The sequence below is a fragment of the Phoca vitulina genome, unplaced genomic scaffold, assembly GCF_004348235.1.
Source record: "Phoca vitulina isolate PV1807 unplaced genomic scaffold, GSC_HSeal_1.0 scaffold23, whole genome shotgun sequence".
In the NCBI taxonomy this organism is placed as follows: Eukaryota; Metazoa; Chordata; class Mammalia; order Carnivora; family Phocidae; genus Phoca; species Phoca vitulina.
Genome location: NW_022589726.1, coordinates 28,170,323 through 28,198,108, shown reverse-complemented (window position 1 = coordinate 28,198,108; position 27,786 = coordinate 28,170,323). Strand labels below are relative to the sequence as shown.

The 27,786-nt window shown below is 38.0% G+C and overlaps 1 protein-coding gene across 4 annotated transcripts in view; it reads left to right on the top strand.

Annotated features, from left to right (window-relative positions):
• Window positions 1-27,786, top strand: part of PDZRN4 (PDZ domain containing ring finger 4) — a 343,940-nt gene that overhangs the window by 209,004 nt on the left and 107,150 nt on the right. Inside the window, exon 1 of one of the 4 annotated variants that reach the window (XM_032420380.1) lies at window positions 149-1,166. The exons of the other annotated variants lie outside the window; for them this stretch is intronic. Coding sequence (XP_032276271.1) covers window positions 1,098-1,166 — 69 coding nt within the window. The 5' untranslated portion in view covers window positions 149-1,097. Of the gene's footprint in view, window positions 1-148; window positions 1,167-27,786 lie in introns of those variants that run through there. 4 annotated transcript variants of the gene reach the window in all.

Sequence of the window (27,786 nt, the reverse complement as noted above, 5' to 3'; positions counted from 1 at the left end):
TGCATTACATTAGAATTTAAATATTTCCATTGTCAGCTTTCTGAAAAATTATATATGACTTTAATAAAATTAACATAAATACTATATGCATTTGAAATTTTTCTCAGAAAAGGCATTGTATTTATCTGATTTTTAAATATAGACCCACATGCATTATAGTGCTGCAAATTCATATTCAATAGATATGCCCTTATTATCTAATTAAAATATTTATTATCTGTACAAGTATCACCTCCTCATACTTGCCTAAATGTTCTTTATTTAGACTAAGAAAATAGGTTTTATTTCCTCTCTGGTAGGTAATGGTCTTTACACATAAACTATTCGGTGTTTTTTATTGGATCAGAATTAAAACTGAATGATAGCCCCCATCTTCTGTTCCTTTCCCACATCACTCCCAAAATTCTCCTTTGCTTCTGTGTTTATTTTGTAAATTTAAATAACTGCTCCTATTCCTCTTCCCCTAGACTTACTAATCCTGCAAATATTTCTTCTAATTGTTGCAAAACACGGAGATGTGAACTAAGTATATTTCTGTTTCTGAATTTCTTATTCCCATATTAAAACCTTACATCAGTGGAGAAATTAAGTGTATGTTCTTTTTTGAAATGCCCTATGCTCAACCCCTCTATCCTTAATAAACAGAGATGGTATTGACACAAGTGAATTTTGTTTAACCACACTACATTTGCTTCTTAATTAGTGAATATTCATCTGTCATCAGCAGCAGCTATGACACCCCTCCCTGCTAACATGTTCTGTCATAAATAATCAATGAGGCACTATTAATATTCATGAGCTGGAATCTGTGTAGTCATGTGCACTGATGCAGAGACAGGGGGAGTGTTGCCATGAACTGACTGGAAACTCTGTGTGTGTATCCGTGAGTGCAGGATACTTAGGGAAAGCGAAGAAGAGCATGCTGCTACACAGCACCCTGGCTTGTGCTTCCAGCTAACAGCGGTTTGTCTGTGTTTCTGGACTGAAGTGACTGATGAAAAACAGTAGTCAAGTCTGGAGGGTGATTCCCTTTCAGTTCACTTGCCTTTCAGTTCTGGGGAAATTAGAAGATTTGCTCTCTCTCTCTGCTTCTTAGAATGGGCTGCAATTTGTGCACTTTTCAGAAAAGAGAGGAACACTACAAACTGCTGTATGAAGTTTCCCAGGTGAGTGCAGGGTCTGATACCAGCAACTCAACAGCCAGGCTTTGTGTTTGTCTGCAAGATGGTAAATGAATTGTGGCTAGCTTTATTTTTTCTTTCAGTAGATTTCAGAATTGAGGGCAGACTTGATGGTTGAGGGCTTTTTATTTTGGCTTTGGGCAGCAGTTTTTGGCTTCCTTGCCACTCCCCCTCGAGATGACTTCCTGTGGGATTCTTTTTAACATTTTTTGTATCTGCTGCCAAGATGTCAGTCAAGTAAAAGGAGTAACACTGTAATATTTTGAGACACCTCTTCATTTTGGAATAGTGTTGACATTTGAAAATCAAGTGTATCATTGCTACATTAATGTTGGGATTTAATAGGTCTGTGATCTCAGTTATTTTGAATAGACAGGAAAAGTTTCTTGCCAAATCTTGTTAGCCAGAGAAATTATTTGATTAATTAGGAATTTTTGCTTTGGGTTAAGAGGAAGACCTGGTATATTTGTATTATATGAGAAAAAAATATGTGTATATATATATATATATATATATATATATATATATATATGCCTTGGCTTAAAAAAGAGATAAAAGGATTTTCTTACCACTTGTTCTTAGATCCTTTTTAATTTTTTTTTGTCTCTTTGGTGTTAGAAATTAATTTCAGGAGCTTATTACAATATCTGCTTGTGTCTTAGGGAGAAGTGTGAAAATTCAGTTGTCCTTTAATGTATATCTGAGGGCTTTTCAGAATAAAAATGAGAGAAACTATATCCCTAGCCTTTGTAGTTTTCACAGAATTCTATTAATTCACCATTTTATTTAAGCAGGTTTCCCTGGGGTGCATGCTCAAGTCCAAATTTGTTGTTTGGCAAAATAAAGTTTATTCCTTCCTTTTTCCAGTTTGTCCCAGATGTGAGACACTGCTACTTTTGTTTTTAGACAATATTGCTGATGAAAGACAATGTTTGGGATGTTGGTGGTCTGTGGGCACAGCAGTAAGCCAAGTGCCCACTGCCTACTGGTTCCCTCAGATTTCCCCCTGACGTGATTCATTTCACAGTGGGCTAATTACAAAGTGGATTTGCTACACATGAAACAGCCTCCTCAGTTGCAATGTTAATGCACATTTTCATGGTAATGCGATCAGAGGCTCATTAGCCAGTTTCCAAAATGATCCTCTGCATTAATTAAATATAAAAATGACTCCTTTATCACCATAGAGAGGAAAAAGAAGATTAACATTGTTAATTACACTAGGGGCAATACCTTTTGCTTAATTTTTTTTGCTACAAACTTGCAAGGATAGGCTAAAATAATATTCATTTCCTAGATAAGCTCTCATCCACTTTGACTCATGAAAACAGTCTCTAGGTGGAACACTTTCCTTTAGTTTGGTGTGTTGGAGTTTGAGTTCTAGTATTGATTTTCTTTGGGTGGTAGAAGAGCAGGGGAGTGGGTTAATGAATCTATTTTTTGCCCTCTGAATTACTAAATTGATATAAAAGTATAATATGGAGGAAGTAGTAGGTGACATCCTTCCTGATTTTGCCTAGGTTAAGCTGTTTACATTCTACTAAGAAATCAGGCTGGCTTGCTGCAACCAGGAAGGACTACTGTATTTGTTAAGGAGCAAGAGTCTTTGTTGTGGATTTTTAAAATGCTTGTCTGTGAGTTTTGCCTTTAAGTGCTTCCTAAATCTTGAGAAAATAGATAAGCCGTACACTTTATTGCCTCCACCTATACTTCTCCATATATTTATTTTATTCTCTCTACTACTGAGTTGCAGTACTTATGATCTTTAATAAAGGGGGTGAAAAATGAAGTATTAGCTTCCATTTAACTGGCTTTTATTAGATAAGTTAAAACCCCAGCTTAAAGGTCTTGCATGTGTTTTCCAGGGGGAGCCCTCCTACAGTTTGTCCCCAGCTTTGCGTTCTATTTTATTGAGTTAATGGAATAGATAAGATATCAAAGGAAACCAGTGATAGGCTCATATAATATACACTGGAGCCCCGTGTGGTGCTGCAAACTAGTTTCTATTTTTATTTGGAGGAGAGGCAGCTCGGAGCACACATCAAAGTGAGCATGTTCTTAACCAGGTGTTCAGGAGGGCGCATAGCTGCCCCCATAAGAGAGGATACTATTTACAAAAGTGATTGAGATTAGAAGCCTGAGTATTTCTAGCTGGTATATTAAAATGAATTAGCTCACACAAACATTAACACCTGATTCTCCAAATCCTATTTATTTATAGACTTGTAATCCTCAGGTCACCTACCTTCTTGTTTCTTTTGTTATTATTTCTTAAAAGCTAAGGCAAATTAAAGTTTAACCAGGACATGTGAAAATTTAAGATTAGCAGTGAATCCTAAACACATGGCCAAGAGCAAAATATGTATTTCTCTGTAATGGAATCAGTATGAGATTGAACTTTTTCACATTTCCTTTCTATATTTAGCAATCTGATAACATGGGCCATGTAGAATACAGTTTTAGGTTTATAAATGTAGTAAACAAAAGCAAATGTGCTCACTGAGGAGTCTAGAGGAACGATCAGAATGTTGTGCTTAGGTGTGAAATGAGGTCAGGTTTGTATTTTGTTGATATTTTTTGCTCCTACAGAGGAGCTAAGACTTTCAATTGGCAGAAGAGAGGGAATGTCGTTTCAAGAAAATTATTTTCGGCTGGAGTTGGGCCAATCAGGCTCCAGTATGAACACAGATGGGAAGAATCTAGGGTTTGGGTAGATCCAGTAATCACACCAAGCAGTTTTCATGTATCTTTATGCGTCTATTAACTTTTATATGTGCCTGGGACATAATTGTTATCTGCAGTGATTTATTTTTTTTCCAAATAGGTTATTTATTAATCTCTAAAGAATTAATAAATGAGTAATTTGAACAGTGCCCTTCTATGGACATGAACCAAATTACCTGTTTCATATTAATCTGATTCAACAGCCCTCCTGGACCAAAAGAGCTTCAATAGCTTGTCAGTCATTTCTGAGCTAGTGACAGATTTATTTCTGAGTGGAGATTGTACGATAATACCTAAATCTATTGACTTCTTAGTTTGATTTTTTCATACATAAATCAAATATAACTTTTTGAGTGGCTAAATAATAGAAATTATCAATGGGGTGTTAATTGGTGTTGAATAACCTGTTCAAAATGTGGGCAAATATTTAAAAGCTCATACTGTTAACACAGAACTATTTATAAGATTTCATTAAGATTTTCTAATGTGGTATGTAAGATTCCCCTCTTACTCACTTGCCAAATTAGAGAAAAGAAATTGCTTTCAGTCTCAGGAAAACCACAAGTAGAATGGTGCTAGCTGACCAGGCTGTGTCGTCTTCTAAGAGGACACTGTTGCATGACACTGAGTTGATTGACTCAGTTGACTGTTCTGGCACAGCTCGAAGGTCTCCCCACAGCCTGCATCCATGAATTAGCAACATGAACTGCAACAGACCCTGCACTAAAAGTAACAACAATGGTAATATTGAGAGTGGCTGATAGCGAGCACTTACTATATTCTAAGCACTATGTTAGCACTTTTTTCCTAAGCATTGTCTTATTTCATCTTCGCAAAAAACCCCATAGGGAGTTATAGGATCGCTTCCCATAATTTTTAAATATGTGAAGATCTCCTTTACCCTATACTGAGTTTCTTAAATCTCACTTAATCTCTCTTCTCTAGTTACTGTCCTGTATCCCTCAGAAATGTCTTTTGTCACATGCTATGTAAACACAACTCATAAGGTCATAACCTCTTTTCCCAAACTTCATCCTGGCCCCACATTCCTTAACATCAGTGAAGGTCTCACTGTCCTTGCTATCAATAAAACACAAAAACACTGAATTAAAATGGTACTTCTGTCTTCTTGATCCACACAGTGACTTTCTGGTGATTTTCCTTTTGCACATTCCCCAGCATCATTTCCAGCCTTCCCAGAATCACAGTTCCTTCTAACTCTCTCTAACATCACGGTAAGAGCTTTCCCACTTAGAATTTGTCAGTGTGCTGGTCCACCCTGATTGCTGTTGCAGGAATAATATTCCTAGAAGGTACCCAGTGGCTCCCGGTTACTATAAAATAAAGTACAACTTCTTATTCCAGTATATTCAAAGACCTCATGAGCCTACCCTAGGTTCTTTCCCATCTTTCTCTCTAACTGATCTTCCCAAAATGCAATTTATAATACCCCAACACCAGTCTTTTAGCTTTTGTTTTTAAGTCATCTTTCCAGCTTGGCTCCTTATAGCTCAGCTCTTTTTCTTTAGCTTCTATGGCACTCCCCCCACATCCACTCTTTTCTTCCATCACTGGCTGTACCTACCCTGCCCCTTTGGCTCAAATGTCTCCTCAGGCCAAGAGCTTTTTGCAATTAATTGATTTTTTTAAGTGTATATCTTTCCATCTTGGAACTCTTGCAACATTTTACTCTTTTTTAGGGTTCCTTTTTCATGTTCATGCATCTAGTATTATAGTCAATTCCTTGCGACTGGGTTGTGAGTTCCTTGAAGGCAGGTCGGGTGCTTGTCTGTCCTTTGACCCCCACCTGCCTGCAGATGCTCACTGGGGTCAGCCACGATATCTTGCATACCCACAGCCTCTTTAGAGTAAACTGCCCCATCCATAGCTTCTGGTAAAGGACCATATCTAACTCAGCCTTCTTTTCTGCCCCATGCCTAACAGCTAATGAAACCAGGGCCAGTCACCTGGTGCATAAAGTTGAGGGTTCCATTAGGTTGTTTCAGCCTCAGAAATTTATGCTGTGAAACAAGCCGTAGTAATGGGATTAGGCTGAGAGGATGACAGAGAGAGGATACTGTAAGCAGGTTGGGGAGCTTGGGGGTCTGTGAGGCAGCTCTACAAGAGAATTGGAAACATGTAAGAAATAAAGCACATGGGGCATGAGAGAGAGAAGCATAAAGAATAAATAGGTCCTCAGAGTAACCTCATTTTTCCAGTTCTAATACATTCCTATAATAAATCCACATCTCATTTATTTGAATGAGGTGTCTATTCCTTACAATCAGAAGAACAAATGAGGACACATCACAATAGCGTCTTGTTTTTGTCAACTACCTAGCACGTGCCTGAAACTCTAGACACGCAGTTCAGTTCAATAAACTTTCAGTAAGCCCTGACTGCCTGATATGGGCCAAGTCCTGATCTTTGTCATGGAATGCAGAGACAAATGTCACAGTGCTTGCTTTTGAGAAATGCACACTCTGCAACAAAGACGCATGAGCAGAGAATGTTCACACGATGTGATTAGTGAAGCACTGAATCAACAGAGATGTTGCCAGACTGCTGCAGGAGGGCAGAGGTGCTCAACGTGCTGGGGGCTTGAGGAGCAGGGGGGGGAAAGGAAAGGAAACCAGAAAGACGGAAGGGTAACAAAGGTGGCAAACAGATGATAGGTGTGAATGGACTTGGACTAGGAGAACTATACTCTGTGTTACTAAAACCTAAAGCCGGAGACAGGCTCCTGGGACAAGACCAAACCCTAGAGAGTATTCCATGTCTGGATTTTCTGTTTGTTTTTGTTCTGAAAGGAGAGACCACTCTGAAAACAGGGAAGCATGTGGACTTGGTTCTGGTGTGTGTCCGGGGGCAGTTGAGCTTGAGTTGAGGATGGTGTTCTACAGCAAGACTACAAGGGAGACCAATGTAAGGCTGTTGCAGATGTGAGTTAGTGGTAGAAAGAATGTGAAAGGGAGGAAAGGATTGACACCCATTAGGAAGTAAATTTCAGTAAGTTTCTGGCTTGTGAGACTGGGTAGGTGCAGCAAAATGTACCTAGAGAAGAGAAAGGGAGGAGAGTCCTGGGAAAGGGAGAGAAGAGAAGGCTGTTGGCTTCCTTTATGGGCTACCTAAGCAATGTCTGGCAGACAGCAAATGTGCAAAACAAAAACTTGGCACATATATATGTGTGTTAGATGAGATCACCCAGAAAGATATAAAAAGTGAGGAGGAAAACTAAGAAGTATTGAGAAACAGGAAAGGGAAAAGAAAGGAAGAAAAAGTGAAATTGTTACAGAGTGAGAAGGAGACTGAGCAGAAAGTTGTGGGAGAAGCCAACAGGAGTTTTAGAAACGAGTGGCCACTGTGGTCAAACACACTAGAATGCATGAGAACCTCAGCCTCTTAGAATTTGAAAACACATCATGTGCTACCCCAGCTGCTCAGAGTGCTGTCAATGAAAAACTTGAACCGTCAGCCCCTTCAGGGACTATCTTAGCTGCAGAGAGTTCCTCACCCAAGGTTATTCCCCTCCCAGGAGGTCCCCCTCCAGTGACAGACTGATGCAGGTGTATAACACCTGGCCATCTTAGCCTGGATTGGGACACTCCAGGGTGGGGGTTGGGGGGTGGGTGGCAATTCCAGCTCTAGAGCTCCCTGCAACTGTCACTGGGCCTGCATCCTAGTTCAGTTCTCCTGCCCACACCTGCTGCCTTCTTTTCCCTTCCACAAAGGCAACACTCCTTAGCAAACATCTTGCACACTAACTCTATCTCAATTGGCTTCCTGGAGAGCCTAACCTGGACAGAGGTCAGTGATGATGATTACAGAGCATTGCAGGACAAAAATGTGGACAAAATCCTGTAAGCAGTGGCTTCAAAGAAGAGTTCTGCTGTACCCTCAAGAAGTTTCTCTGAGATAAGGCAGATGATCAAAAATAGAGTTGCTGCTGACATTGGAGTATAGATTTTCTTAGCCTTTTTAAAAATATATAAAATTACTTAAAATTGTGAATGTTAAAAATTAAAGTCATCTTTACTTTTACTTTCAAAAGTAAGATCAAGTGATTTCACATATTGAGCCATGTTATTCAGATAGTGATGATAATACAGTGATTAAGAAATAAAATATGTCCAGTTAGCGAGAATCTCCCTTATCCAAGACTTTTGAAGAAAACCTTAAATGGTAGAGTGTTTTTGATGTGCAAAAGGCCTGTTATAAAAGTAAATAGTTTTAATGGTTATAATTAATGTAGGTAATTTTAGTAAGGAAGTGGCTTTCCCTACTGGAAGGATCAGAATATCACATATTAAAATGTCTACATTTAATTTCTCCATACTCTCACCACTTATTGAATTGATCTAGACCCAGGAAAAGGTCAACCATCTCTAATTGTCTTTCTATTTAGATGAAATGCTGTAGGAAAACATTTTCACTGACTCTATGTTATATGCAAGAACACATGTTGCTGAAAACGTAGCTAATAGATAGGCTGAGATATTTGACTCTTCAACTCAATTTGCTGGTTAAGTAGGATAATCTGATTAACAAATTCTTTAATTTCTATTTTTGTTGAAAATATTTCTAAAATACATGATCTTATTTACATAATTACTTAACATATACACATTTGTTATTCATTTCCAGTCATGTTAGATAGTAACAAATGAGCCACATTATCTTTAGCAAACAGTGGATCCTGAACTTTACAAGAGAAACTGTTTCTGAAGATTGATAGGGAAAAAAATCCTTCCATGACAGCCAATCACTGTCTGGTACATTCATTTTATAGAAGTGGATTTTCATATATTGAATTTTCACAAGTCGTTTAATAGGTATTCATTTAATCTTATTAAATTATTAAGAAAGCACAAAAATTAAATCACTAGGTACTCAAGAAGTGGCCCTGAACTGTGGTTCTGGGAAGGATCCCTGTCTCAGAAACATTTATAATTTCTGGAGAAAAGGTGAGCAGGGGCCCAGAACAGGATCTGCCTCAAACACCTAGTCTTTTGTAAAACGCTTTTCTCTTTTCTCCTGTGATCCATCCTAGGGCACACACTATAAGAATTTTAGGTGTTACTCTTAATAAATGTCTTCTTGTGGCTCATGAGGATTTAGGTATCACGGGATAGTAATTTTGTCTTCAGATTCAGAAGTCTAGATAATTCTTTTTTTTTTTTAAGATTTTATTTATTTATTTGACAGAGAGAGACACAGCTAGAGAGGGAGCACAAGCAGGGAGAGTGGGAGAGGAAGAAGCAGGCTTCCTGAGGAGCAGGGAGCCCGATGCGGGGCTCGATCCCAGGACCCTGGGGTCATGACCTGAGCCGAAGGCAGACGCTTAACGACTGAGCCACCCAGGCGCCCCAGAAGTCTAGATAATTCAAGTGCAGCTGTGATTTTCATATCTAAATGCAACATTTCCAGAGTCATCAGTATAACCTGTCTCATCTCCATCTCCCTTCCAGCTGTACTCATTTCTTCATTTTTACTTCTATCAATCTCAATGTGGAATAACAGCTTTAAAAGCATTATTATGAAAAGTTCATTGTTTCCTTCAACAAAAAGCTTAAAAGGTAGCAGCCCCATATTCTCCTGTGTTTTCACATATAACATCTAATTGCTAATTTGTGCCATTCTGTAACAAGCTGTAAATCTTGCTTTATGGTTGTTTGGGTCCTAGTGAAGCATTCCCCCACCTCCCCCCAACACACACACACTTCTGCTTTATGTAGCTTTTTAGAAATATTATAGGAAATTTTTTTTTAGAAACTTGCTCTCATCTCAGTGGAAATTAGATTTTTCTGAACTAACCTCTCACTTCTAAGCCTCTTAAGCATCTGTTTCAGGTACCTTTATTAAAACAGCACAACTCTTTCAAGGATATGTGAACAAAGAGAATTTGTAAAATACTTACTGTTGTTTTAAAAATAATAACTCCACAGATGAAAGACCACTATTGTAATCAGGGATAGTAATTTTTCGTATAATTGAATCATGGTAGAATTCTGATATGAATATTTTTTAAAATAAAGGAAAGTTTGGGAAAGAATATTTCTCATTGAATAACCACAAGTAATTACTCTGGACCTGCTCTGTGTTCAGTACTATGCTAGATAGCAAGAGAGGAGACAAAAGAAGCACAAGAGGCCAGTCTTCAAGGTGTATTATCATGAAGCAATTAGAAAACAAATGTGGAAATTTATGACCCTAGCACCGTGGACATTGCAGAGAAAGGACAGTTCTGTATGGGGAAGGATAACCTAAGGGTCTTTATGAAACAGCTTAGCAATGGTTCTTATTTCAAATGGCCTAGGTTAGGAGCCAAAGTTCATTTTTTAATTCAGCATAATTACCATATATCCATTCAGTCAACGGTAGTATGTTTGGTGTCCAGGATGTATTGTAAAAGCAAAGTCATAGAATATGACTAGTAGGACATATTCAGGGGAAAGTAGGAAGAACAGCCTGGCTAAAGCAGGATATGGGATGAGGATAGTTGAGTGTCTCCATCTGCAAGCAAAAATGAGTGGATGTGGTGCCATCCTCACTGCAGGGCATTGTACACCCTATGGATACAATCAAAGAAAGTGTCTGAAGTCAACTTAAATAATAGAGTATGTGTAAGTATTGTTTGCTTGGCACTTTATTTAAAAGAGCACAGCCATGGTTTCACCTATAGTGTGGAATTCAAAAAAACACAACAAACAAAAAGCAGAAACAGACCCATAAATACAGAGAACAAACTGATGGTTGCCAGAGGAGAGGGGTGGAGAATTGGCAAAATGAGTGAAGGGGAGCGGGAGATACAGGCTTCTGGTTATGGAATGAATAAGTCACGAGGATAAAAGGTACAGCATTGGTAATATAGTCAATGGTACTGTACTAGTGTTTCACGGTGACTAATGGTAGCTATGTTTGCATAGCATAAAGTATAGACCTGTGAAATCATTATGTTGTGCAATTAAAATTAATGTAACATTGTGCGTGTCAACTATTCCTCAATAAAAGAATTGCATATATTATATAACATTACAGTTGTTTGCAGATATCTAGAAATATTGTTTGTACTCAGTGTGACTTAAAAATTTGAGTAATTCTTAAGACTTGTTATTTAATATGTTAATTTAAAAGCTCATATATGATTTTTAAATGTCTTTATAAATATATATCAATATAATTAGAAAAAAAAAGAGCATAGCTTGTTGAGTTGATGCATAATGGATAGATTTTGCCATTCATTCCCTAAGTATGCTCTGTGTTTCCTTCGTGACTCATGTTTATCATGTTTGAAGTTGGTTTTGCTTATGCAGCTGAATCTCCGTGTTAAGACAACATGAAAAATAGTGAAAACGTTTTACTCAGTTGGCACATGGGGTGTTACTGTTTGATGAGTGTGTGCTAAATACCAAGCACAATGTGGTACAAAGGAGAGACATTGTGCATAGAAGAAAGAACACAGGCTTTGGAATCAAGCAAGAAAACACCACTCATTTCCTCTCTGAGTTAATTACATAATTTCCTTGTAATTGTTTGTTTAATTGATTAGTATCAACCTTGAAATGTGTTGTTGAGGATTAAATTAGATCATATATTCAAAGGGCATAACCCATTACAGGAATACCATAAATGGTAACTTTTGAGATTATGATCTCATTTCAGTCCAACAGTGACCTTGTGAAATAGGTAATATTGTCCCCATTTCACAAATGAGAAAATTGAGGCACAACGTAATCAAGTGACAGATTCATATTGTCAGCAAGTGGAGCACCTGGAATTCAAATCAGGACCTGCCTGATGCCAAAGTCCATGTTCATTTTATTATAAATACCAAATATCTCTCCCCTTGAGCTTTCCATATTTATCCACTGGACTGATCCATAATACTGAGTACCTAGCCCAGAGTAGTCTTTCAATAAATATCTGATAAAGGAAGAAGTGGAAGAGAGGGAGGAAAGGAAGAAGAAAGGAAGGGAAATAATAGATGCCACTTGTAGTTCTCCTTGTAAGGGTCTATAGAGATGCCCTTTTTATTATAAGGAAGAGAAACAGGTCCTTCTACTACCTCTTCCCCACTTAAATCAAACTATCTCACCTATGAGAGCCCATCAGTATGGGAAAGTGGCTTGTCATTCCACTTTTGAGAGCTTGAAAGTCTTTTCCCATTTTTGCATAAATCCATGCCTGGCATGAAAAATCTTTTTCAATCTGCTATCTCTCCTCATATTCTTCTTATATGAAAACAATGTGGTTTTTCCCATCTCTTTGCCTTTTGACACAATGTCATTTTTGCCTAGAGTGCTTTTCACATCCCCATGCATATAAAAACCTTAATCCCTGTGACTCAAGTCAGGGTTTGCTATCTGGGAAAGCAAGACAAGGGAAGTCACTCTTCCCAATGCTTTTATTCAATGGTGCTTCACAATTTGAAATACAGTCACATGCTTCTGGATTTATATTTAGCTTTTCTCCATCTCCATGATTCTATGATATCCTATAGTGCCTGGAAAAGAGCAGGTACTTCAAGCAATTGACTCAAGGAATAAGAGCGGGGGTGGGGGGGTGGGGGGTATTTAGCTACAACTGCATTCACAAAAGAAATCTCAATTTATTATTGTCTCCAGTATTCACTGAGTTCTTTTTGAAAACAAGATAATTCAAGAGACTACATGTTCTGCATTTTCTTGATTTTGAAGATGTCATCTATTTTAAGGTATTGTTAATTGTAAGGCTCATCATCAAATTTAAGAACAGCTGTGGGCATGCAGGGTTGACAAGTTACCACCTTTAATATGCATATTGATTGCAAGCTGCATCCCAAATTCAGAAAGAAGAAGATATGGGGGAGAACTTCGTGTCTTGGAATTGAGGAAATTTGGTCATTGCTTTTCTCAAAACAAACAAACACTATTGGCCCTTCCTGCACAGTAGGGACTGTACTCCCATTCCTTGACCTCTTCTCCTAAACTGAGGATTTTATTACCCAGGTGGACCCAGCATATCAGGTTCTTATTTCAAAGTCTCCAGTCATGATGGATAATGATAGAACTTTGATTTCTCAACTGTCAAACCAGCCAATAAACCTAGCTGTTGTTGCTTCCTAGAATTTGCCGATTGCCCTTCAACTCACTTAAGTTGTAGCCCTCCTGAAAGCTTGGGTCAGGTGTTACCTTTCCCATCTTCCTAGAGTCCCTGAACTTGAGCAAGCCCCCTCTTTTGTCTTCCCAAGGTACCCAGTGCTTATCTCTGTCATAACATGTACCAAATGGTGTTATTTCTTAGTTAACTTGCTTATGATTTTCATTGGTCTCTGAATCTCTCTGGTGGGCAAAAACCCTGTCTTCAATCTAACCCAGTGCCCACATGGACGTTTCTTGAATAAAAGATGAATGACTCAATGCTAAATGAATTCTGTGTCAAGGCCAATATGATGAAGGCTACATAAAAGCTGAATAAGGTGGAATCTCTACCCTCAAGATGTTTACTGTCTGGGAATACACTTATTCCCAGTTAGCTATAGTGCAAGGTGCAATATTAGTTGAGAGAGAAGAACAAAGCATCATGAGATGTCATGTTAATGATGATTTGCTATAACATAGATGAAAACTAAAATACTTAAAATAGAATGTTATATATACATTGTATAAAGCAAAACAGTGTTCTGTGTGTGATTAAATGAATCAATTATTGATTTAGTAACTGTCATGTTTCTAAATTTGTTGCCTTCTATGTTGTAAAATTGAATTAGCTATTTTATGTAAAAATGGCTGAATACATACTTCTGTTTATTTTACATGATTTATATCCATCACTGACATAATACAGTATGGCAAAATTATTAAACTCTTCATTTTACATACGTTCCTCCTTAGTATAAAAAGAATTCAAGGTGATGATTGTAAAATGTACTGGAAAATGCCTAAATTTTCCTTGATGATGATTTCTTTGGGTTTCATAATTACTTTAGCACTAAAATGAAAATTTCTCAAAGTGCAGTATCCCAATTAAGATCATATAAAGCAAAGAGTAGCCTAAGAAAAACATAAAAATCATTTTTAAAACTTTAAGCTCTAAATAAAACCTAGTCCAATTCAATAATATACTAAAGATATTTTCCCCATAACTCAAAAACCATATTTACTTTACTCATTATTCATTATTACTTATAAAAGTTAGAAGATTCTTTGAGCCATGAGAAATATAATGAGAGTAAAGATAATCCCTCTCATATACCCAATATCGGTGAAGCTTTTCAAGAAACTATCTAACTCAGTGACCCACAGGTAACTCGAGATAGAAAACTCAGAGAGGGGAGAAGTTAAGTTTTTGAATTTGAAAAAGTTCTTTTCAAACCAGGATTAATTTCCTATTCCCATAAACATTAGTTCTGAACCATGACAGAAATGCTCAGGCACATTCCATGTCAAACAGAGTCTTATCCAGATTCTAGGGTAATCTGAAGAGGGAGGCAGGAAGGGAGGGTATTATTACTGTCTTGCTTATGGTGACCATTTAAGAAATATATATAAGGGTGGTGTCTCTACCTGAGGGTCAATCATTCAACCTTCAGGAATTTGTAAAAATTAAGTAAAAATTTTGAAAGCTTTTCAGAATTTCACCATATTATATTTAATGCAGTAAGTAGAATTGAGAGAAAGGGAGACAGTGACAGTATTGCTTTTAATACACTCATATTTCACAGGATGTGAAATTTAGACCAAAATATCTTAGAAAGATATCCTCCTGAATTGGTGTAGACTTGATGGCTTAATTTAGTCTTTTCCATTTTCATCTTCTGAAATATAATGTCACCAATAAATACCCATAACCTTAGCAAATGTATAAAAATTACAGATTCATTTATATGATGTTCCTATGCACAGTAGATTATTCACAGATATATTTAAGTGGAGTCTGTGACTGTCAATTCATTTTCAGGTTTGTGGGATCCATTTGGATACTAACATCCTAAAAAGTTGTTCACAGTACATTAAATATTAATATAAAGAAGCGGCCTTACCAATCTTTCATATTGTCATTCCAGCCTCTTGAAAGCAAAGTAGGTCCTAGATTTCAGGAAAATGAAATTGTGGTTTCATAACTGATTAAAAACAATAGTGATAAAAGCATTTAGAGCAATGGGTAGAGATAAATAGCCTCCCCAGCAATTTCCATGTAAGATCACATTCATGAATTGATCTTCTTGATGGATTATCATTTTCTGACCAATTGACACTTTGTCTGTGACCGATGGACAGGACCTGTTGCTATCACTGAACACACCCAGCAGCAATATTATCAGTGTGTTAATGATGGCTTCCCAGTGCTTTCCTCTTCTTCCTCCCACCATAAATACCTGGTTCTCACCTTGCACAGCAACCAGAAAATCATTTTAAAACTGGCCCCTCACTTTGAAGTTTGCTTTGATGGCTTTGAAGTATTCACAGGTTTCTGGCCAGTATTATCTCTGTTTCATAGATCACAGAAAATCCTGAGAGAGGGAAAAACATTTATTAATTTGAGATGTCGAATCTTCTGTTGATATTTTTCAAATAGGCTTAGTTTCCTTTTTTAATATCCTGTTATAAATTATTGCTTTTAGAAGGTGCATATGAGACAAATGGCTAACAGGACTTTAGGGAAATATCTACTTACATATTATTAATAATATCATAGTATTCATAAGTGGGGACCAGTGGGCGGTCATATGATGCCTAATGTTGCCTGGAATTCCTCAAAAAGGAAACTGGCAGACCAAGCAAATGGTACCTTAGCCCGTGAGTGCGTTAATATGCTTTGACTGGTTGCTGGATACACGAGGATATAGAGGCCCACTAGAATCAAACTACATTTAAATTATTAAATGTAATATGCTTTAAACTTTAGGTTATATAGAAAACATCTCCTTGTGTCAGTCCTAACAAAGTAATAGTATATTACCCCAGTTGTGAACCTCAATATCCATAGTCATTTCATCCAGCCAGCATTTAAATTATCTTAATTCTCTGTGAAGAAAAATGGCTGTTTGGTTATATATACTGTCTTAGGTTTTGAGGCCTGGGAAACAGGCTCTGAGAGAGACATTTGCATGAGAGATGCTGGGAGAGTTAGTTGTCTCCAGAACCACACCTGTGTGGAAGTGAAGGTAGAGGAAAAGCAGCCTGCGGTACAGTCTCAACGGAGACCTCAGCTGATGACAGGGGGTGGGAGTTGTTCTCAAGTGAGGCAAAGCCGCCATGCTTTGTACTCCTGCGTTGGGGAATCTTTGGATGTGGTGGCCCCTGGGGAGTGGGCGTAGGTTTGAACAAGGCAATTTGCTTTGGCTGAGCACAGGTCCCAGAGCGGGACAAAGCTGTGAGACCGTAGCCCCCAGTGTCCCCGGGGGGCTGGGAGAGCGAGTGTCTTGGTCCTGAAGGGGGGATTTCAGTGCACAGCAAGCATCCACCACATCCACCCATTCATCTTGTGATATGTGAACATAATTTCTAGGCTATAATAAAACTCCCTCTTCAAAGGAGTTTTAATCACTTTTAAGACAAGGTCAGGTTCCTTAAGGTTAGATTGTTCTTCTCCTCTTTACCCACTTTGTTGCTAGATTAAATCATTTTCTGGAATTAAGAGTGTCGTTGAAGCATATTTTGAGAATGTGACTTTGAAAGTCTGACCTATAGAAATGTGATAAATTGTGTCTGGAGATTGATTTTGCTGAGTGCTAATACCAAATCATGTAGCAACATGGTTGCACTTACTAAATATTGCCCAGGCCATATTGTTGAACTCTGCCTGCCACGGTCACCTCATCAGGATGTTTTCTGTCCTGTGACTGGCGGCTTCAAATGTACTCATCCATCTTCTTGTCCCATTACATTTTGTGTGACTGATGTTCTGTACCCATTAAAATTGATGGAAAAGAACAAAGAGAAGAAAAATGTGCCCTTCAATTGATTACTTCTCTGAAAGAGCAAATGAGAATTCTCTAGTACCAACAAGAGATTTAGAGTGGTGGGTTTTCCCCCATTTATTAAGTGCTTTAATTAGCTAGGTTTACTAAACAGACTCTCCTATTTATAAGAGCCCATTATTCAGTGTGCTTTAAAATTCAACCTCCTGAAATGTTTGATCTTTATAAGATGAATTTAATGGCTGTAACATTGTTTATAGTCAGGAGTTATTTTGGTGAATTCTCAGTACTAGAATCAATTAAATCAGATGCCTTCCATGTCAGACTTTTTTTTCCATCTAATAAGCTATCATAATGGCTCATTTTATGTTCTGTGATAGCCAATAATTAAATTGACCATTATTGTAAACTGAAGCCAAAACCATAGTGATTTTGGAAGGCCCAATCTTTTTAGGTTTTTCTTGGATCTATTGAACATTATCTTGGTGTTCAACAAATTGCAGAACAGCAAAATATTTCTGCAGTGCTCACAAAACATTTGTTTAATTACAATATTTAATGTGGCGAGAGGGAGAAACCTGCCCACTGGCAGTTACCAGGCTTTGGCCCCTACACCTCGTTCCCCCTCATGTTCCTATATTTGAATTAGACAATGCAGTGCAGACTTACCTCTTAAGAGACAGGAGAGATTCACATTTTTTTTAAATAAAATTAAAAATGAAGTAAATTTGACTAAATAATATGAAATAAATTATGCTGGAAGTCCCTTGAGAGAATCTGATTGCCCACGGCTCCAGGGAATAGTTTGGGTGCTATGGATAATATGGTCCCATTAGAGCCAGTAAAGTAAAAGAATACATTCTTCCATATTGACTTGGTCCCAAGAATGGCAGGAGCTATTCCGGGACTTTGACCACAGGAGTTTATCTATGAAGAACTATCAAATTGGATGTGGCCTAGCTGATCTCCATTTTCAGCAATATTAATTATCATGTGCTGTACAAATAGTTGGACCAACTGTGGAGCAAATGGAGCTAATCAGACTGCAATCATGCCTTTCATTTATGTAAACAATGGTCTCGACTAATACTATCCAATAGAAATTTCTATGTTGATGGAAATATTCTATGTCTGTGTTGTTGACTGCAGTCGCCACTAGCCACAAGTGGGTATTGATTGGTTAAAATGTGGCTAGTGTAACTCAGGAAATGAATTTCTGATTTTATTAATTTTACGCAGTTTAAAATTCAATAGTCACATGTGGCTAGCAACTACTGTATTGAATAGCACATGTGTAGAAATTCTGAAAGAATCATATCCACTTTTTTATTCTATGCTAGCATTTATTAAATCCCTTGTGCGTTTTTCTTGAGGGAGGTATTTTGTTTAAATATGAAATGCTTCTTTAAGAACTGAAATAAAATATAAGTTCAGAAAACAAACATAAAAATACAAATTGCATGGAATAACCTGCAAAGAAGAGTCTTAGAAACTGGAACACTAAAGGAACCCCCTTATATAACAGTGTTCAGTAAATATTCTTGGCACTAAAATTTCACAGGAAAAAAACAGCTTTGCCATTTTATAACTTACAGATCTTGAAAGCCTGAAATCTGGGTCATTATCCTGTAGCAGTGGGAATAAAGAATGAATTCATTTTCATCCAAATACAAAAGAGTTGCATTTCTAGACCTCAAAAAATTATAATCAGTTGGGGCATTCTGAGAAAAACAGTTCCTTTTCAACTGCAACAGCAAAAATAAATAAAATAATAAAATAATATTAAAACAGTATAATTAGGGAAGCACTTTGTACTGAACCTCCTTTCATACTTTTTTTTATTATGTTAATCACCATACATTACATCATTAGTTTTTTTTTATTATGTTATGTTAATCACCATACATTACATCATTACTTTTTGATGTAGTGTTCCGTGATTCATTGGTTGCATGTAACACCCAGTGCTCCATTCAATACATGCCCTCCATGTATTGGGTGGCCTCCCCGCACCCCCTCCCCTCTAGAACCCTCAGTTCCTTTCACACTCTTCCCCAATCTTAGGATTCTGCCCATAAATCACATACATTAATCTGAGAAATATTTATGAAGTACTGTTTCTTCAAAGCCCTTATTAGTCCATTTTGGTTCTAATAATACTTTCTATTATGTGATTATTATTTTATAGGTATTTGGTATTTATCTCAATATATGTGCAACTCAGACTCACCATTCAATAGTAAACCCATTTCCTTCGGGTATAAATGCACTCTTTTTCCCTGGGAAAGGGATCACAAGCCGATCATTCTCTTCAAATCCTAATTTGTGAGTCACCGTCTATTCCTCTGTGCCCCTCATCTGTTCTCCGAGCCACCACATCCAAGCTGTCAAATCCTGGATTCTTCCTCTGCCATATTTCTTTTACCTCCACCCCTCCTTTCCTTTACTACCAATCTTCTGGATTTATTGAACCCACATTTTCTTGCCACTCATGACCTGTCTCCTTGCTTCTGGTCTCTCTACTTCAAAACCATCTTCCACCCTGCGGCCAGTACACTGTCCTTCTGACTCTTTTGCTCAGAAGTCTCTAGTGACATCTCTCCCACTGTCTACAGGACAGGGTCCACCACCTAGCTCAGAGAACGCTGAATGCCGAGAGCTTTCCACAGTCACCTCAGCTGGAACAAGTTTCTCTTCCCTATGTTAGATCACTGAATTCAGGACTTCAGAGATTGCAAAAGATTTTCAAAATCCCCCCCACCCCACCCTATATCTTTATGTTTCCCAGAAATTCTGTGAGATCTAAGTTGGACAGGGAGAATTGTGTCCCTGTTTTGTAAAGAAGGAAACCAGCTCAGGTTGAGGGGATGAGAGAATAACCAAAGATTACACAGCCAGTAAGTGACCCAATTTCTGGATTCATTCCATGTTAATAAAATAAATGTTTCAGTAGAAAACAATAATAACCCTAGTGCCTAGAAGAGAGCCTGGCATAGAATAAGTGTAAAAAAAAAATAAATGATGTTTGAATGAATGAGAGAACGAATGAATGAGGACACCTTGCTGAGGCTCTTTGGAATATGATGATCAGGGTTTGAACTGGATTAACTGGACAGTGAACAGTCACTGGATCATATGAGCACAAAGGGTGCAGGCAAATTTGAGAGGACAATTAGGAAGGTATACAAAAGCAAGGATATACATGCTTCAGACAGTAGGACAGTGGGACAGTGGGACCCAAGATAAAAAGAAGAAAGTGAGATAAATTTAAAAGAAAAGAGTTGAGAATTACTACTTCTTGATACTAATTTTGAATGTGAGGGCCAAAGGAGAAAGCAGAGCCTTGGTGTGTGGCTGAGGGTGGTGCCCATTCCAGAAAGAGAGAAGCCTGGAGGAAGAGTTGTTTCCCTTGAATACAGATGAGACTTTATCTGTGCTAAACCCTTTGGCATCTGATTATACTGTATATTGTCTCGTTCTCTTTATTGGATCCACGTCTAATTATTCATAGGCGAAAATATTGTTTTCCTTTATCTTTTAATTCTCTATTGTTCCCATGGCACCTAGTCCACTGTCAGGCAAAAAGTAGCCCCTCCAAGTAGTGTGGAAATTGATTAATTTGAATATGACATTAACACAATGTAATTGAATTATCCTGCATCCTTCATGAAAGTTTAACTTCAGCACAAGTTGTACAACTGCAGTAAACAGCTCATCTCAAAAGTACTGGCTGCATTTTTCCAAAATGCATTTTGCTACTGATGCTTTTAAAAGCAGAATAGAAGTGCATTAAGCAGCACTAACTCCTTCATAGAGGAAAAATTGCTTGGATTCTAAAGACTTTTTTTTTTCTAATTTTCTAGGGAATACTAAGGTGAACATTGAAAATTCCTCTACCTTCGGGCACCTGGGGGGCTCAGTTGGTTAAACATCTGCCTTGGGCTCAGGCCATGATCTTGGGGTCTTGGGATAGAGCCCTGCTCAGCAAGGAATCTGCTTCTCCTTCTCCCTCTGCCTTCCCCGCCCCCCGGCTCAGTTCATTCTTTCTCTCTCTCTCTCTCTCTCAAATAAATAAATAAAATCTTTAAAAATATAAATAAATAAACTTCCTCTACCTTTATAACAAAAAGCTTTCAAGTTATAGAGCTATGAGTAATGTCTTTCTCCCCCCGGCCCCGTTTTAAGCTATAATAAAATAAAATGGCTGGATTATTGTATGCATTTTAATCATGTGATTATAACTACAATCCCTAGGAAACTAAGACTTTATCCATTAATACTTATTTTCATTGTACCAATATCAAAAACATGGCATTTGTTCAAATGTAGCTCTTATAAATAATTGGATGCATTAATGAGTTTTTGGTAATATGAGTAGTAAATTAACCCAGTGGTTGATAGTGACTGTCCAATTAAATTCAACACAGATTTCGAGTGCATTCCAGGTGTGAGGCTGCTAATATAGTGGGGCTCCAGAGGTAAATAAGTAAGACAGGACCTGAACACTCCAGGGGCTAAACATTCTTAAGATAAGTCATTATAGTGAGAGAAAATGCAACCAATGACCAGGAAAAGGAGGGGAATTGTAACTAAGGGAGCCACACCAAACACAAAAGCAAAAATAAAACCTCACAAAGAACGTGCCATTTGAGCTGAACATTGAGCAAACAGATGGGGGTGTGACTTTCTGGCCATAAAGACAGTGAAAGTGAAGGATCAGAATTTAGGGAATCTCAAGTGTGTGAGTCTGGTATGGGTGGAACATAGGGGACTTTGGGGAAGGCAAGAGGAGTAAGTGACCAAAAAGTAATACAGGAGCAGATTCTGAAAGATTGTGGCAGCCTGAAGGGAGTGAATTTTCTTCTATGTGCAGTTAGAAACCTTCACATGATTTTGTTTTTCGAGAAAGGGGTGGCAAGATCCGATGTATGGCTAGCTCAGATGAGTGAAAGTTACTATTAGCCAGGTAGGTATGATGTTCACACTAGTTTTTAGGAGTAGAACCATTTTCCCCCAAATGAAATGAGGAGCTTTAATACATAAGACAGAGTTGCCTGGCTGAGTCTGAGAAGTTGAGGAGGGTGGATTGAGCATGCCCCAAAGTAGCCCCTGAGGCTCCTACAGGTGTGAATGGTTAGGAGGCCAGAGGTTAACAGAAAAATCAAGAGAACTGATTATAGGGGCCAGGACTGCCTTGGAAAGGGTGGCTGTAAGAGGGACCCACGCCAGAGCATCATGATTCAGTAACTGATTCCAATGGAGATTAGGGAGAGAAAGGAGGCAGAGAAGTTTCTGACGGGATCGACTGAGGAGAGGGCAGTGGCACTAAGATCAGAAACACAGGAGATAAAAAAGAAAAGGAAAAGAAAAAGAAACACAGGAGTTGGAAGAGCAGGTATTCAGGAATAAAGGAAGACTTATGCGTGAGACCTGAATTCCAAGGGTTTGTAGAATAGTGGGTGTCAAAAACTCAGACTAATATTGGCAGCTTAGCTCACTGATTTGAAGGTGTTAAATATCCGATTACCCGAAATCGTGTCAGCACTGTCCAGGTTTAAGTAAGGTGATGTGTTTGTATTTATTACTTTTTTTTTTCTTTAGTATATCCTGGAGCTTTGTTAGCCTGATCTTTTATACCAACATTTCAAAACAACTCGAGAAGGTACTAGAGGAGAGGCTTGACACCTGGCATATGATCCAGGCTGGTGTAACAAATGTTAAAATGTGTTTTCATGGGCAAGTTAAAAATGTGCAGTTTAGAGAGTAGTTGAAACTCCATATGCCTCTTTTGGCCAACACAGTAATGCAGCTTGTGGAAATATAAATGAACATTCAGAAATTGGAAGCATGCCTTTGTCTAAAATCTGGGCCATATTTAAGCCTTCCTATACACTGCAACCTTTCAATTAGCCATTACCAGATTTAAGTGTAGAAACATTTAGCTGGTGTTGGATTATTCATCCTGTCTATAGCTGAATCAGATTCCATAGCCAAAGAGATGCAATGTTTTTAATAGCTTTTATGAACAGACTTATGCACCCCCAGATTCTGTTATTTCAGAAGCTCTTATGAACAACAAGGCTCTAAATTGTGAATGCTTATTAGACACTATAAATCATTTTGCATTGCAATAAACATCAATTAAGTGTACTTCACATGCCATAATGCATGGACCAGATTGATTCGGTAGACAGCACAGCTCAGTGTTACCTACAACCAGGGGAATAGAAAAAGAATAGCCATTAAATTAACATTCGCTTAAGAAAAATGAAAACTTCTGGGACAATTACAGTTTTACTGTTTTGACTGAAGGGGGAAAAATGACCTTTGTTCCAAGAGATGTGACTTGAACAATGCTATTCTGCATGAAATTGAGAAATTGCATACCTTCCCAACCTGACGGATAGTTTGCGTGAGATCTTAGTTCTGCTTCATTAAGCTCTGGTGAATGAGTGGTGAATTTTCGCTATTTATACATTTTCTGCCAGGCTATCATAAACATAGCCTGCCTAGCACATGTTTTTACTGTTGCATTTTAATTTATATATTGGTTGCAGCTTTGACAATTTATTCAATTGAATAAATACGCTCCTTTTTAAAAAGGTATTAGGAATAGGTAAAAGTATACACTTGGTACTTTTTATAATGTTACATGTTAAACATATAGTCTTTAACAGTTCTAAGTGTTCAGTGAATGAAAATAAACTTGTATTTAACTGATTTCAAATTCTCTAATGCATAAATTTTAACAGGCTAGACGTGAAGCTTAATAGAGAGGCATTTCCTAAACAAACTTTTTTCTTGTTCAATTTGAACAAAGCAAATCTGGAGAAAGTGAATTGTTCACAGATGAATTCACTTGGATTTTATTTTGAGAAAAAAATTTGCAGCAAGCTGTCTGCACCAGTCTTCTTAAAGCCTACTTGAATACATTTCTTAAATATCCAAATGTGTCTTAGAAATTGTGTAGTATTTTGAAGTAACATGTTACTAGTAATTGTATAAATGTGTGTGTGTTGGAGTGGGGATGGAGAAAGAGGAAGGGAGAGGGGGAAATGTTATCCTATAACTGTACTGCTCCTCCCTTGCATTCTGCTATGCTCTCTTGAGTGGGAAAGAAAAGAGTAGAGTTATGCCTCCCTGTAAAACGCACATATAACCCTCGATGAGTGGGTTCATGGAGATGTGTCTGTCTGTCACCAGTAGACACCTCCATGTTGCTGGGCTGAGGAACAACAGAGTGCATCTTGAGGGTTCATTGGACTTTCAGAGTGTTCAGCCTGATTCCTTCATCTGCAGGGGTCTCTACTACTTCTGTGGCTGTCCCTTCTCAGGCACAGCTGTGTAGCATCTCCTCTACGCTGGACAATGTTCTGCAATTTCCCGTGTAATAAAGTGGACACTTTCCCTGAGCCTTGGCCTTTGGAGACAGCCCAGTCATTTGACTAAGGCTGCAGGGAGACAGTTTATGCCAGCTAGCCAAAGACGAGTAGCACAGAAGCAACCACTGAACTATATGGGCACAACTTCCCTAAAGAGATCAGGGAGGAGGCTCCTGACAACCACACCTCTACACATTATTATCCCACCGAACATTTAATATAGATATGTATTAGCCAGATGTAACCCATATAAAAACAGGGAATGACATTGAAATGCTCCTTCCCTTATTTCCTTACCTTTATAAAACCCTGCCTCAACTTCAAGACCCAATTTCAATGCCACCTGCTTCATAATGACTTCTCAGAGCCTTAAATAGAATAAATGGATTCTCCTCCAAAAATCCATAATATTGTCTGGGCCTCTGTTATTGGACTTTTAGCAGGTGCTCTGTATTTTCATTGAGTACATGTCATCTTTGTCCTCTAGAGCAGGGCCTGTCTCTTTGATGTTTGCTTCCCTTGCCCACCCCACTCCAAATCACACAGAAGAGTGCTTTGCATGTAGTAGATGTTCAGTAAATGTCATTCATGTTCACATTCAACATTACCCTCACATTGTGCTTCCAAGGGTTAGCCTTTGAAAGTAGCACTGATTGCTTTCAGTCTCATATACCTATGCCATGTACATCTTTTCTGCTAACTGGCAGTTGAGGTAGGCTTCTAAACTTGATTCTCAGTTCTATTCAGGATTAAATACAAGTAAATTAACTTCTAAACCAAAAGGTCCTTGAGGGAAATATCCACTTCATGTATCATTTTTCTATCCCACAGAGTTGCTTAATACAGAGCTTTTAACAAAATAGATATTCAGTGTTTGTGGAACTAAATTGTTAAGTCAGGAATACCTATAAAACTCACATGGAGCCTCTCAACTGCTGAGCATGCATTTCTTATGTATATTTCTCATAGAAAGTTAATGTACCAGGAAGACTTCATTAAGTTTTCATTATGCTTTAACTCTAAAAAGGTATTGACATGGTTTAGAAGTCATTGATCATTAGTCACAAGATGCTGCTAATCTCTCTACCTGAGTAAAACAAATGAAACTACCCAGGTAAAAAATTGGTCATCACTTAGTCATTCCTTCAGAAGAATTCCTACACTATTTTTAAGGATATGCATACAATGACCCCTGCCTAGATTCCAATTTTTCCTAGCCAATCTGTGAGAAAAAGGCAGAAATATTATCAAACTTTGGCAGATCAAGTAACAAAAAAAAGTCAATGAAATTTTTTGCAATAGATAGAATATGTCATAAAAAATTGATGAACACAATTATGTGTTAGTAATTCTGTCATTTTTTAAAGAAAATAGTCTTATAAGCAAACACAAGAATTACAATAATTCAACAGTGATATTAACAAAAGCAATTGACTGAGTGTAGAAGGACTGGGGTCCAGCTACTGCCATATCCTGGGCACATCCCAGTTACCTTGCAGCCAGGATGGGGTCATGTACCCTGACATCACTTCTAGTTAATAGACACAACCCATGATTCCTTGCCACCCTACTGCGAAATACATATTCCTAAAGAATAGCTAACTCGATCATTCCATACTCAAAAATCTTTACTAGATACCACTTGTCTGTAAAATTGCAAAAACTGTTATGATTAACAAGGGCTTTAAGAGTTCATCGCTTTAATCAAACCCACCTTCTCCTTAACCCGTATTTCCCAATTCCCTCAAATATACAAATGCCAGGCTGGACAACTGACTTCCAACTTTATTTTGCATGTTGCGCATTCCATGGTCTCTGCCAAAAACATTTTTCAACCTGAGGTATGCCTCCCCAGCCCTGAAGCCTTTTCTAAGTTCCTCAACTATACTTTCTCAGAGTCCACACTACTATAATGTATAGTATAATGAAGTTCTTCGCACACTGATTTATATTAGAGGTATTCAGATTTGGGGTGGGGGGGCTCTCCCTCGTATTATAATATCTTTGAAAGGAGCCCTGTCTTGGATTTTTGTCTTTCCACAATAGCTACTACAATGTCTTACTCATTGTGGATATAAACCACATAATCCTTAAGTCAACAAATAAGAACACACAGCACCTTGGAGGGCACAATATACACAGCAGATGTATAGAAGCTTAGAATGAGAATATTATATGGTGATCACCACATTTATCTCCAACATGTGACTCCCTTGATAAATCAGATAGTAGGGTGCACTGTTATATATTTAATTTTAAACAGGAATGGTAGGCATTTGGCATTAAACAAGGTTCTGTTTCCTATTCCTGTTGAATTGATCATCAGAAAGCACCTGGATTTAGACACAGTCTCTGATAAATTGGAGGACAATATACTTTCCTTCCAGTATTTAAAGATCCTGCATCAGTAAGGTATAGATTAGCCATTTCCATCTAAAAGGAGGCTCCAATCTGGCCAAACGTAAGGGGGATTCTGGGAGCTCTGCTGCCGTAGAGAGGGCACCCCGGCTCTGGGGCACAGAGGACAGCCAGGCCTCTCATGACTTCCACAGTGAATCTATTGTGAAGGTTGGATTTGCATCTCCAAGGACACCATGGGAATAGAATTCAATTACTTCCAGAAGTGGTTTCTTTGTCCTCCACACTCCATAGCACCAGCCATGTTCAACTAGAATAGTCAAGTGCTCATATGCCAGCACAGTCTGGAATGAACAGAGGAGAAAAACACATTCAACAGATGACACAACTGATCTCTGCAGAAATCCAGCTGAATGCCAAGAGAATTAGACCAGTTCTGGGCTTTCACTGCACTAGCTTCCAGAAAAAATAGAATGTGGCTCTCATATGTTGGTCAATTCTATAAAGTAGAAAAACTCAAATGCAAGTGAAGAGAAGGGCCACCTGTGCCTACTCACCATTTTGGTTACGATGCGGTTCAGTGGAGTCATTCATTCAACAGTGGCTGGCGAAGCACCGCTAGACGTGGGACCAGAATACTTAGAACACTATACGCACAATTAATATGCATTCTGAAATCGTCGTTGTCATAGGTTTTTTCCTGAAGCTTTTTTTTGCTATATATTGTTACTTTTCCTCTTCTGAATTAAAGACATATTTTGCTGTAGGGTTTGCATATAAGAATCTGTAAGTAAAAACAACCAAGTACTAACCTACATATTTTTAACTCTTAAATTCACTCATTTGATGAATTCACTCATCACACTTACAAAGAGTAGAGACAGCATGGAATAATCAAGATATGTGATAACTGGCTCCTGTTTAGAACCATTTGGGTTCCATTTCATTGTTAATGTGTGCATGAATGTTATGGTGTCTCTTTTACTTTTTGTCTGCTAAGATAGTGAGTGAGTGTGAATGGACAAATGTCTTATTCTCAAATTATACTTCTTTCTCTCTAAAGGCATGAGAGCAACCTTTAGATACCTGCTTACATCATTTGTTTTGTATGTTGTGGGGGGAAGATGGACCGTATATGGGGTCAGTGTAGAAGAAATGATATGTTTAAATTACGACATCCAAACGCATCAATAAACAACCACAGAGATTTCACTTCCACCTTACTATGCATCTGATAAGT